Below are 12852 nucleotides of genomic sequence, written 5' to 3' on the forward strand. Positions count from 1 at the left end.
AGAATTAAGATAAGATAACAGGCATATATATAGTTTGCTTTAAACTTCCCTATTTAATACCACATTTAACCCTGTGAATGCTGACACACACATGGGTTGAACTGCAACAAAACAAATACACAGTTCTGTCTAAAATGGCACATTTTTGACATGATCAAAGTCACTCAAAACAATAATTAAGTATTTTAGTGACTTGTACATTTTCTGTCGATCCCTTTTATATAAGTTCAATGTAAAGGGTCACATTTAATGCAAAGTTTTCCATCATGCCAAGTTGAAGAACTTGGTCTGATTAAATTAGAAACATACTTAAACTGTATCTGTTCATTTAATCATTACATATAAAGTTAAGAGGAGCTTCTACACAACTGGGATGTGCTTGATATAGCTGTAAGCATAATACATAAGAGAAATGCACATTAAATTGGTTATTCTGACTTCTGCAAGAAATCACACATCAAGTTATGTGATTAATACGCACCGACTCAACACGAGAGAAAAAACTGCATCAAATGAGATACTTAAAACATTGAAAGTGTGTAATAAAATAAGGTCTAACTGAGATACTCAATAAAAACAGAATCGGCTTTATCGGCCAAGTGTGTGTAAACATAAAAGGACTTTGACTGGTTTGCATTGCTCTTAGTTTACTACACATGAATAGACATACAGTTGGAAACGAGAACAACAAAAACTGAACAAATTACATCAAAGACTAAAGGAGGTGAATTATACAGGACAGAACTGCACAGTAAATGTGGGTAAAAGTAGGTGGTTATATAGTTAATTAAAAACACCAAATAATCTAAATGCAAGACAAATGTAAGAAGTACAAACATGATCCATACTGACAATAACAGTGCATGATGATATTTCAACCTTTTGGGCATACTTATTTTTTTGAGTGCTTCAAAAATGTGAAAATTGTAACTTTATACATTATGAACATAGATCAACAAGTACTTAAATATATGGCTGAAATAATGAATACATTTGTCCTTTAGCAGGGCAAACATTAAAACATCAACTACGTTAGTCTCTTCACACAAAACAAGGTTAACAATCAGACATATCAAAGGTTTATCATTGGCAACATGAGTAAACCGGGAGTGTCTCAGTTTCCAAGCAACAGCTGCTCCAACAAAGGTCACTGAACCGAATGCAGGCAACTCCTCTGTTTGTATTAGAGCCGAGCCTGAAGTTTACAGCATCCACCTGACCGCCCTGCCTCGCTTTACACCGTCATTAACTGCTACAATGAGCCGTCTCACTCTCTAGAGTCACAACCAGTTACAGTCAACTACTTAAAAGAGACAACAGGCATGTGTTTTTAAAGTCACAGGTCAAAATAGTTCACTTTCTGGAAGTGGTTTGTCGGTTACAGCATGGAGTCGCAGCACTGATGAGGACACATGGGGAACTCCATCTATCACTGTGTGAGCAGTATCTCTCTAGTCACATGGTCTGTGGTGTCATGATGTGTGTGACCCAGTCACGTACACACACTGCATCCTTCCTCCTCAGCTATTGTTTCCCTAAATAACCTTTCAGTTGCTTAATAGGTGAGATTAAGTTCTGACTGCAGCACACAGCTCTGCTCTTACACCAGTTCTGACTACAGATGTAAGAGAACTGAAAATGGCGTCCAGTCATAAAGACTCACTGGTCGTTCACATGACCTGCTTGTTGACATTTTTTTAAAGCTGTACAATGAGCTTAACTGCATTCATGAAGTCAAAGTCTTCATAGTGAACAGGAAGGAATTGTTAAAACACATTTGCATGTAGAACCCAGCATGTATAAGTAACCAAATAGGGAAATGTTTCCTGATAATCAGGAAATAAAACCCTTGCACACCCTCCCCTCTCCCTTTCTCCCTTTCTCCCTTCATTCACACTCCTTAGTTTGACTTCAATAATTCATGAAAAACCCTCTCAGAGGAACAGTGCAGACAAAAGGCTGTGTTCGCCACGCTGCAGGAGGGAGGCTTTCTGGTGTTTTCTCTCTCTTCTGAGATATGAGATGGACGTTAAAAGGATTGTCTCTGATTATGAAACACAATGGGAGCACTGAATGCCCACATAGCCATAAACTAAGCAGATGAGTGCATTTGCCCATCACTCTGATTGCTCTGATTACTTTACAGCTGCCCTGGCTGGCGGCACGACTTTTCTTGTCTGCAAACAACAATAAAACAAACACTGACTGCGTCTTTTAAAGGAACAGTTCACCCCCAAATAATACAATTCAGTAACCCCAAGTTTACTGAATTTTCTTCTTTTTGGAGACTTATTTTTTCAGTTGTTTTATGTTTTAAAACATGTCCCTGTCTACTTCAGTTGATGAGGAGAAAGCTGCAACGCTGTTTTACTGCAAAGCTCCCAAAATGTTGTGTGGAGTTTCAAACTTAATTCTCGACCTTGAAGAAGTCCTTTTTTTGGAGGACCAAAAGAGATTAGATCCTTTTTGTGTTTTGCAGGTGCTAACTACTGCATAGTTATTCTGTATTTTAATCATCAAATAAAATCAATGAATGAGCCTAAAGGTGAGAGAATTGTGGATGATTCAATTTGTAGAAATCACAAGCATCAGAAGTTACACAAATGTACACATTCTCATCGTGGCAAAATGTCTGCTGATGAACATCAGGTCGGCCCTTGATCGCATCAGTTAAATAATTTGATTTAAACTCCTTTAAAACATTTGACCTTTCTTACCACACACATTTGGACTTTTCACAGCAAACCAGGAAGCACACACGGGTAGATTAACTTGGAGAATGGCTGCATTCCATTTAGGCGTGTCCTTTCCAGAGAAGTGTTTTGTTCATGTCGACTTGCATGACTTTAAAGAGCAAGCTGGCATTAATCTTTCTAATTGTAAACAAATTCCAGGAAGATTCTAAAATCAACACTACACCAGTTCCTCAGTACAATCTATGACTTCCAGTCTGTCTGTGGCACTCAGTCACACGCTCAGTTGTTTTCTACTGAAAATATCATTGTTCAGTTTTTAGTTCCACATGCTGGAAAATAAGCTCATTGGTTTCTTGCTGAGAGACAAATGTGAACCTAGTACCTTGTCAAGCCTGCATGCACAATTGCTTAAAGGCTAATAAAGCTAGAGCCAGCAGTCGGTTAGCCTAGCTTAGCATAACAATTCGAGATTTTCTCTGTCAAAAGCAGCTCTGAAGCTTATTCATTAATTAATAAATATAAGATCTTGATTGTTTAATCCATAACTTGTGGTTCCACAGTGGTTATCTGCAGGACTAACTACAGTTTTTGGACGCATTAGACAAAAGAGATACAACATGTTAATTAATCAGGTTTAAAGGTAAATATGTAATGTATTTTAATGGCACTAGCACAGGAGCTTTGGCCCCGAGCTAGCAGGGCTAGCTGCTTAGCATGCCGGCTTCAGTAGATATCTCTGCAACACAGTTCAGACATCAGCATATCAACGCTGTGTTTTCTTACATTCTGTTGCAAATTCTTTTGTTAATTTTGGAATGTTTTGAACAAAAATTCTTCTCATTGCACCTTTAATCTAATGCTAAGCTAACTTGCTTGTTGTGACCTAATTGTGAGCGTCCATGTTTTTATTTCTCCCATCAGATAAATGACAAATAGCACTGTGGTGACACCAGGATTGCCACAGTAATGTAAGAGAAATCACCACACCTGAACACAGCAAATTGAAAATGTCTGTTTGTGTCTGACACCATCGCTGACTATTAATGGTGTATGAGGGGTTGTCCCATGTTATAGGAGATTTCAACCACTACCTCCACCACTCTGACTCTGCTGTGAGGGGAAAGGAGGCACTGGAAAACTTAATTTCACTTTTAAAAAAGTCCCAGTAAAGTCTTTTAGCAAATCCTCCTCAAACTGGTTTAAAGAGTGCTTCTTTTGGGAACTATTTTCAGTGGTGGATTAATACCAATGTTTTGCTCCAGTAAGTATTTACAGCACTTGTAGAGTGCACCTGCGATCAATTAAAAATAAACTACAGTGCCCATGGTAGTCAAAATGGAGGAACATCTCACAGAGCACAAAGATGGTGCTAATCAATGAGGTTTTTTGGGAAAACATTAAACCATTTTTCAGGACATTTCGTCACGTCACAGCAGGAAAATCACAGGTGTAAACAATAAAACCAATTGTGGCTGAATTCCAAGTAGCTGATTGTAGATACTGGCTCACTGTCAAACCCGATTAAAATGGACCCATTGTTAAGGTTAGGTAAATAAGTAATGCCGATGTTTCTCACGCTACAGTACAAGTAAAAAAAAAAAAGAAAAATGATCATGTTTTGCCATGTATTTACATTAAAAGAGGAGATGCAACACCTCTGCTACGTTGATTTAACCTGTTAGCACCATATTTTTAGGTCATGATGGGTTTCACCATGACTGAGTATTTCTGCATAAATATGTTTATACATTCTTGAACATATGAGACCAAAAGAAACGATGATCACAATAATAATTTATTCACACTGTACAGTACCTTACTTACATTTTGCCCTTCACATTTAGACAATGTTGTACACTCACATCGACTGTAAGAGCATCTGCATTGCTGTGATACCAACTTCCCTGTCAGTTTTAAAAAATACCTCTCTAGCTGTTATCACAGAAACCCAGGGTGTGTGAAGTAATATAACAGCTTTCTACTGTTGTGGATGGATGTCCTTGAGCAGGGTGAAACCCCACCAGTGGAGCAGAAGCATTTCCGCACACTGACTGTCAAAGCATCTTAGTTTGTGCAGAAAGGATTCTGTTAGACTGATGGGGGGCAGACAGGCAGGCAGACAGATCGAGGGTCTGTCTGGCATTTCTCTTTTTTTACTTGGTGAGGCTTTTCACCAGCTGCAGCTCCTCCACTGGTTTCCATTGCTGATTGATGGTGATGAGCTGCAGAGAAGCACAGGAATTAAAAATGAGGCTTCTCCTAACTGGTTTAAAAGTGTCACACCAACTTAAACTAACAGGATTAGCAGCATAGCGGCAGATATCACTATTAACATCAGTACTCTGATGTCACACGAGCAGGCTGGCACTCATTTGATAATGTTTCCTCCTCAGTGACTCAGCAGATTGCAGCTGCAGGCTTGAAGATTCTGCTTGTATTTCGAGTGCCAATAAAAATAAAAAAGATGACCATCCAAACATTACAAAATGTTTTGTCATGTTAGAGCGTTACCTTTTGGGGTTTTGACGGGTCGACTCTCTCCCATGGTTCTGGGTTTTTGGTCTTATTTAGACTAAAAACAGTGAATGAAAATGTGACATCATTATTAACAATTTCTTACATGCCAGAGGCTGATTAAGCTCAGAAGTATGAAGACATGTGCAATTCAATGAGTCCAATAACACTCACATAACATCGGGTTTAGTCAATAGAAAGTAGATAGCAGCAGACGTGGCTCCTGTTGCAGCCAAAGCCATGAACCCAATCAGAGGGATCAGCTGGAACACACAGGTATAAATTGTTTTTTTAATAGTTTATCATAATATTTAGAAAGCGTAGAACATCCTACAAAACCGATCCATAATATAAAATCCCTTCATATATTAAAATGTCAACAGCTCACCTCCTTTTTCTTTCTCAACATTTGGAAAAATCCAACCATTTTTTCAAAATTCTCAGAAACCTGAAGAGAAAATAACCATATTTCTATTTAACATGACGCTCAGAGTCACTTCCATGAATTGAAGTCAACAAGTCAGAGGCAGCTGCGTGTGGCAGGTCTCACCTGTTGCTGCTGTGAAGTCCTTCGTGGTCTCTCAGCAGAGCATCCTGTGAGCTGGGCTGATGTAGGCTGGAGGAGAGGTGCTACGAGGTGAGAGGCACGTAGACAGACGCAGCGTCCTGCACACAGACGCACCAGTGGATTCTGATTTGGCAACAGATCGTCATTGCTGATGATCAATACATCTAGTTTGTGTGCAGCGCCCTCTTGTGGCCATGTGTGAAAGCTCAAAGTCAAAGGCTTTGAAGGCACTTCAAATGCTTGTAAGTGACAAAAAAACTGAAAAGATATCAAACACCAAAGTTTAAGTTTTACTCATTTTATTTCAAAATATTTTTGTGTAATAACAATAATACATTTTATGAACGCAGAGGACGGGTTGCTTGTCATCTGGGAGATGTTTGATATGTGTGGATCTGCTGGGCAGTGAGAGAGGGGCTCATTTTGCCGAGGGATCGGAGGAAGTACGTGTGTTTGATAGAAGAAGCCTCCATGTTCTCCTCTTGTAGCGCCAACAGAGCAGCCTGGAAAACAGAAAAACTCATCAGATATCCCTTCTCTATTTATCTGCGTCTACATCCAGGACCAGGATTAGCTTTTGAATTTGATAGCCAGTTGTGTGTGCATCATATTACCTCTTTACACAGATTTTCCAGGTCAGCTCCGGAGTAAAGCTTTGTCTTTTCGGCCAGCTCCTCCAGACACACGTCAGCACCCAGGGGCATCGATTCTGTACACGCCTTCAGGATGCAAAGTCGAGCCTGGACACAAACACGATGTTAGTTACAAAATGGCATGTTATCATATCTTAAATCAGCTCTAAAGACGTAAATGATTGGTGCTATACTAAGATCACTACTGTGAAAAAGCTGAGATACTGTGTAAAACATAGAGCTGCAATAATTAATCATTTCTCAACTATTAAATCAATTGCCATATGTTTTGATAATCAATTAATTGGTTTGAGAGAATGCATTCTGGTTTCTTTTCTTCTCTGTTGGGAGAAAACTAAATATTCTTTGGTTGTGGACGAGAGAGGTTAATGATTAATCGTTAATGGATTAATCACTGTTAAATGATTTTTCAGAAACGTATTGTGTGACAATCAGATGAAAATATAATCCAAAATACTGGGATGAGAAATTGTATTTTAATTACCAAATAATAAGTTCGTAATTTACAGAACTGTGAAAGAAGACCTTCAGTACAGCTGATATCGCCTCAGGCAGGGCTGGATTTTGTTGGGCTTGTTGAATATGGACAGACGGGCGCTCGGCTTATTATGTCATTATTTTGTGTTATTTTGTTTATTATACCGGTGACTTGGTGTTCACTTTATTTGTGCTTTCAACTCCCAATGTAGTCCACAAACATATTTCATATATTATTAATGATTGACTGATGATCGACTGTTACGGCAGCCATCTATCGATTAAAGAAATTACTTAATATTTGTAGACATTTATAGGTGACATTTTAACTATTTTCATACATTTTACAGATCAAACTACTGAGTAATTAATCCAAAAAAATTGATGGATTCATTGTCAGTGAAAGTAATGATACTCATACGGTTGTTGGTACGTAAATACTAAGCCCATGTAGTAAATAATATCATTTATACACTCATGTGTTTCTCAAAGTGGTGACACCAATCAATATATTGGATTAACAAATCACACCATTCTGTTAAATTTCTTACACAGCATCAAAACGTATTAATGAGTTACCTGCTGGTCAGGTGGCGGCACGTATATGATGTGGTCCAGCCTGCCAGGTCTGAGGAGGGCACTGTCTAAGCAGTCAGGTCTGTTTGTTGCGGCGACAACCATCACATCGTTGTTGCACACTTCCTGGAAGTCCACCTGTCAAAGAGCAGTCGGATGTATCATTACATACGGATCGGATGTTGTGTGAGACGGCGACTTCAGCATGTTTAAACCGCCCTCATTTCCCCATGTTTTTGTGTCTAAGTGACAAATGAGGAGAGCAATTTTTCCAAATTCTTCCACTGTTGTGTGAGACCGCTGCAGACGGCAGCTGTAAATTGGGCTGCAATTTAATCCTTGTGTGCAACAGAGCCTTTTTGTTTAACTCGAAACATCCGCTCCCCAAAGCCACCAGACTCCGTTTGCAGAAACAGCAATTTCACCGTCGTAAAAAAACGGTTCATTTAAACTCGACTGAAAAACAAAATAAAACGCACCAAAACTATTTTGGCCCGTCTTTCCACATGTTCCAACAATCACTAACTGTTTTTGTTGGAATAAATCTTTAATTCACCGCTTTAGATGTAAAAGTATTCTGGCTCTGTACACTGTTTTTCCCGCCACTTCTCTGATGTCTACTTCCTCTTGCTCCTCTCCGTATCTTCCTACATCATAAAGTGATGTACAGGTTTTCTTTCAGACAAGTACGAATTGGCGATTGTTGGAACAGAAGATGAACCACAATGATTTAGTGAGTGTTATTTTGTTTTTCTGTCAAGTTAAATGAAGTGTATTTTATGAGGACTAAACGACTGGCTCTGCATATAAAGTCTGGTGGCTTTGGCGAAAGCGACAGAACAGCTGTTACTGGTTAAACATCTTACTGTGATCTGAGGAGTTTTATCTCTGGGATACTTTCTATACTGTCAGTGGTTCAGGTCCAAGTTCAAATATACTGATGTTACCCTTTCAGCAATACAAAGAGGAGTGAGGTTCATCTCCATGATATCTGACCTGCTCCTGTGTGTGAGCCTCTTCCACTCCCTCCGCCTGCAGGATCCTCTCCGTCCCTCTCCTCTCCAGCGTCTTCAGACCAACCCCATCCATCTCATTCAGCAGCACAGACAGGAGGCGTGTCTGTACGCTATTAGTTCCATGACTGTTTGACCGGGCGCCAATCAGAGAGTCGATCTCATCAAGGAACAGAAGACAGGGGGCACATGCCCGAGCCTGGGAAAACAGCTGTGTGTGGACAGACAGGCACAGATGTTAATGGATGAAACGGCAACATCGCAGCCATTCACAGATGTTGCTATAGAGTGTTTAAAGAACGCACCTGCGCTAAAGCCTTCTCTGAGTCGCCGACAAAGGGAGAGTAGAGGTCAGCGCCGCTGACAGACAGGAAGGCGCAGTGAGACGAGTTGGCTGCAGCCTTGACCAGCGTCGTCTTTGCACATCCTGGAGGTCCGTAGAGCAGAACACCACGAGGCCGACTCAGACCCAGACGAACAAATGCCTCAGGGTATCTCATCGGCCACTCGATACTCTTTGATGAGGGAAGGAAAATAAAATCAATTCATTCCAGTCAGCCGTACTTTTATCTTTGTATTTTAAGCAGTATAATTGATGCGCTGCTGCTCATTCACCTGTCTTAGTTTGAGTTTGACGTCATCCAGGCCTCCTATCTGCTCCCAAGTCACCAGAGAGAGCTCCGTCCTGCCCAGGCTGCTCCGCAGGCAGGAGGGACGCACCGACTTCAGGGCCTCCTGGAAGTGCTTCACACCCACCAGCTGCTCTCCTGAACCCTGCACACAACAACATTTGACAAAAAGTGTACATCTTCAACAGTCACAGGGGATTAAAGCAGGTTTTTTTTTCACTTGGTATCAGTGTCAGTTTCAATGTAATTTACCAAGAGAATCACCTCAATATTAATACTGCCTTTCAGCAACATGTAGATGTATAATCAAAACAAACAATAAACAACAGGCATCCTGAGCAATTCAAGGTTTGGTGTTCAATGTTGTTGCTAGGTCTGCAAACAAAATGATCTGATAACTCAGATAAAGAAACCTGACGATTATTGTGACAGATTTTACTCTCACGGATGGGGAAAGAAACGTACTAGTTGCTATTAATTTATGAGTTGACAACTGTTCGATAATTTGATTACTCTTTGCAGCTTGACCGTATTTACCTTGGACTTCTCCCGTATAGCGTGCATGGCAGCCTCCCTGCACAGGGCACTCAGATCCGCTCCTACATATCCTGTGGTTCTCTGTGCGAGTTCTGCAATGTCCACACTCTGACAAACGGGCATCCTCGCTAACAGAACCGACAAGATGGCCTTCCTCTGCTGCAGGGTGGGTGCTCCGATGATAACCTGAAGGAGAGACGTAAAAAAGAGACACTCAAAGACTTCGACTCTTTCATTATTATGTATCAGGTTCCATATTTCATCATCCGTACCTCTCTGTCAAATCTCCCAGGCCTTCGCAGGGCGGGGTCGAGGCTATCCGGCCGGTTGGTGGCTCCGACGATGAGGAAGCGATCAGACTGACTGATCCCGTCCATCAGCGTGAGAAGCTGAGCGACCAGGCGGTCCTCTGGTGCCGACGAGCCGGTTCTCCTCGGGCACAGAGAGTCCAGCTCATCCAAGAACAGCACACAGGGACCCTCCTCAGCTGCAGACCGAGCGCGCTCAAACACAGCGCGCAACTTCTCCTCGCTCTCACCCGGCCGCGATCCCACCACCTGAAATAATCATTCACAGATCACAATGACTATTAATGTTAATGAGAATACAATAATATTCAACTGTATGTATACAGAAACTTGAATGAAATGAAAGTATGTTACAAAATCAAAACATTAGTAAGTTTATGCCGAGTGTATACTTTACCAGGTAAAACAAACAGAGATCCAAGTTTAACCAACTTATTTTATTATTTAGTAATTTTAGCAATTTTTTAAAATCCACCTTAGAATATCAGCTAAAGTGCACAAATACATCATCAGGCCTCTGGCACAACTCCTTGTAGCCTACAATGCAAAGAAATATACAACGTAAAATTATGCTATAAATGAAAGCTACTTTGGCCTTTTCAGAATCGTTATTTCACCGGGGCACACTCTTTATTTTAGAATATTGGAATTGTGAGGTTTGTTTTCGATGAAGATTTTGTTTCTGACAGCCAGAAATGATGAAACCCTCTTGTGATTTTTCCACAGGACAGGTAACATTAGCTGATGTGTTATTATGTGATTAAACACAGCCTGTTGACTGGTGTCAAATCCCACCAGTAGGGTTGCAACTGCGACGTTCACAGTACGATAATAACCATCCGAGAAAATATCACGGTTTCACGTTAGGACACAAATATTGTTATTATCAGTTACAATGACCCTTATTAAACAAATGCTTTATTTTAATTTCAGAATACAATTGCCATCCTGTGAGGATTTGCTGCTTTTCTTCATCATTTATGGCAGCAAATGAAAAGTTTGAGGGTTTTTGACTGTTGTTTAGACCAAAGAAGCAATCTGAAGACGTCATTTAGAGATCAGGGAAACTCATTTCCCAACCTTTTTTGGGGAAACTTTATAGACTAAATGATTAATTGTGAAAAAAAAATCATGACCATGAAAATAATTGTTAGTTTTAGCCCCAAGGTTAATATTGGAGTTGCAGGACTGTTGCATCAATGCCATGACTTGTCTTGATTTGGTATCGATTAATTAAGTCAGCCTAAAAAATCTGATTATTTTATCATTCAGCAGCTTCTCACTTACATTTTCGTACAAGTTCCCACATCATAATAAACACAGTATTTGCAAATTTAACTAAACAGATTGTTATGGTAATAATAATATAATTCAAACACACTGATGGAACTCATTTTGTACCTCGGGCCCTCTGACCACCACCAGGCTGGCTCCAACTTCTCCCACCACTCTGCGGACCAGCTGGGTCTTTCCCACACCTGGAGGCCCCACCAGGAGCACACCTCTGGGACACGACACACCCAGAGAGCTCAGGGTGTCTGGATAGAGGAGGGGCAGCTGCAGCATCTCTCTCAGGGAGGCACTCACCTAAAATACCATGAAAACACATGTCATACAGAGGGAATAAACAACGTGGATGCATACCAATACAAGGACTTCACACTGACCCCCTCCAGACCCCCCAGTGGGACCGAGTCCTGGTCCTGCAGCTGACTCCTGTAGTGCCGGACTGTCTGGATGCCACTTATCTCCACACCAGTTTTTGAGGTGATGATTCCAGAAGAACCAGCATCAGCACTGATGCTTTCAACAACAATGTATCTGATCTCCGTGTCAAAATTCTCCAGGTCGATCACATGTTTCTCGTGCAGGTACACGCCTTTCAGCATGTCCTTCACCAGCTCATGAACCTGTCGAGCAGCTGTGTGTTTCTTAAACTCAACACTCTGGACCACCACAGCGACCTTCACACTTTTCAGTTTGGGGCAGGGGACAGGTGTGAGCTGGGTCGGGTCCAGAGTGAGATGTGTTGGTGGGTGAGAGATCAGACCGGGAGAGGAACACTTCAGGTCCAGCTGCACGAAGCCCTCCGCCAGGTCAGGCCGAGGCCACGCCGTGCACAGGCAGCTTCCCCCGGGGACGGACACCAGCAGGGGGGAGCCCAGACTCAGACCCAGCGCTGACATCAAGCGTGGACCCAGTCGGCACCTCTGAGAGCCGCGGTCCGATGGGTCCACTGACAGCAGCCGCAGAGACATCCTGGTCCACCAGCAGACACCTGAGTCACTGACGGTGAAATGACAAAGCGAGCAGATGAAGTTAGATCTTAAAGGGCGGCGAAGTTTTTACATCATCAGCACATAAACACACATAAACACACACACTGGTGGAGCTCGCAGTGCGATTAGCTGCAGTGTTTAGCTACATGCTACTAACGTTAGCTAGCTGTTAGCAACAACGTCATTCCTCGCTACGTTACATACGACTTTTCAACAAAAACATTCACACAGGTACAAACCAGGTGAGACGTTATCAACAGGAGCGGCTGGTCCAACACACTGATGTTTACAGCGTCCATGTGGCGCTAAAACGAGACGGCCAATCAAAACATTTCCCTGCGCGAGACTGGACGGAAGCTGAATTTGGACAAACCCGAATAAAAAAAAAACTTTATTAAACAACTTCAAAGAACAAAAACACGTTAACATTGTTAAATACACCTTTTATTAAACATTATTCTCAAGCAGCACACTCACAAAAAACACAAAATAACAAAACGATATTTGAGATGAGATGAGAGACTTATCATTTGCTCTTTTATAAAGCCAATTAGTCACTATTAACTAAAACTTTTAAGTACATTTCGTTAAGTAAAGTAATA

The 12852-nt window shown here is 41.3% G+C and overlaps 2 protein-coding genes across 2 annotated transcripts; both read right to left on the bottom strand.

Annotated features, from left to right (window-relative positions):
- Window positions 1–4478: 4478 nt before the first annotated feature.
- Window positions 4479–5912, bottom strand: coxfa4l3 (cytochrome c oxidase associated subunit FA4L3). The gene is made up of 5 exons (XM_030414378.1): window positions 5761–5912; window positions 5599–5658; window positions 5385–5473; window positions 5208–5268; window positions 4479–4918 (listed from the first exon to the last, which is right to left on the bottom strand). Exons 2-5 carry the CDS (start codon window positions 5635–5637, stop codon window positions 4850–4852), a joined length of 258 nt encoding a protein of 85 aa, XP_030270238.1. The 5' UTR covers window positions 5638–5658; window positions 5761–5912; the 3' UTR covers window positions 4479–4849.
- A 148-nt stretch (window positions 5913–6060) lies between these two features.
- afg2b (AAA ATPase AFG2B) lies at window positions 6061–12613 on the bottom strand. The gene is made up of 11 exons (XM_030414371.1): window positions 12490–12613; window positions 11639–12257; window positions 11373–11558; window positions 9936–10220; window positions 9664–9849; window positions 9113–9271; window positions 8803–9012; window positions 8481–8708; window positions 7488–7622; window positions 6393–6518; window positions 6061–6281 (listed from the first exon to the last, which is right to left on the bottom strand). The coding sequence occupies exons 2-11, from the start codon at window positions 12227–12229 to the stop codon at window positions 6144–6146; spliced, it is 2244 nt and encodes a 747-aa protein (XP_030270231.1). The 5' UTR covers window positions 12230–12257; window positions 12490–12613; the 3' UTR covers window positions 6061–6143.
- Between the last annotated feature and the right edge of the window lie 239 nt (window positions 12614–12852).

Source organism: Sparus aurata, chromosome 4 (genome assembly GCF_900880675.1).
Source record: "Sparus aurata chromosome 4, fSpaAur1.1, whole genome shotgun sequence".
NCBI classification, from domain to species: domain Eukaryota; kingdom Metazoa; phylum Chordata; class Actinopteri; order Spariformes; family Sparidae; genus Sparus; species Sparus aurata.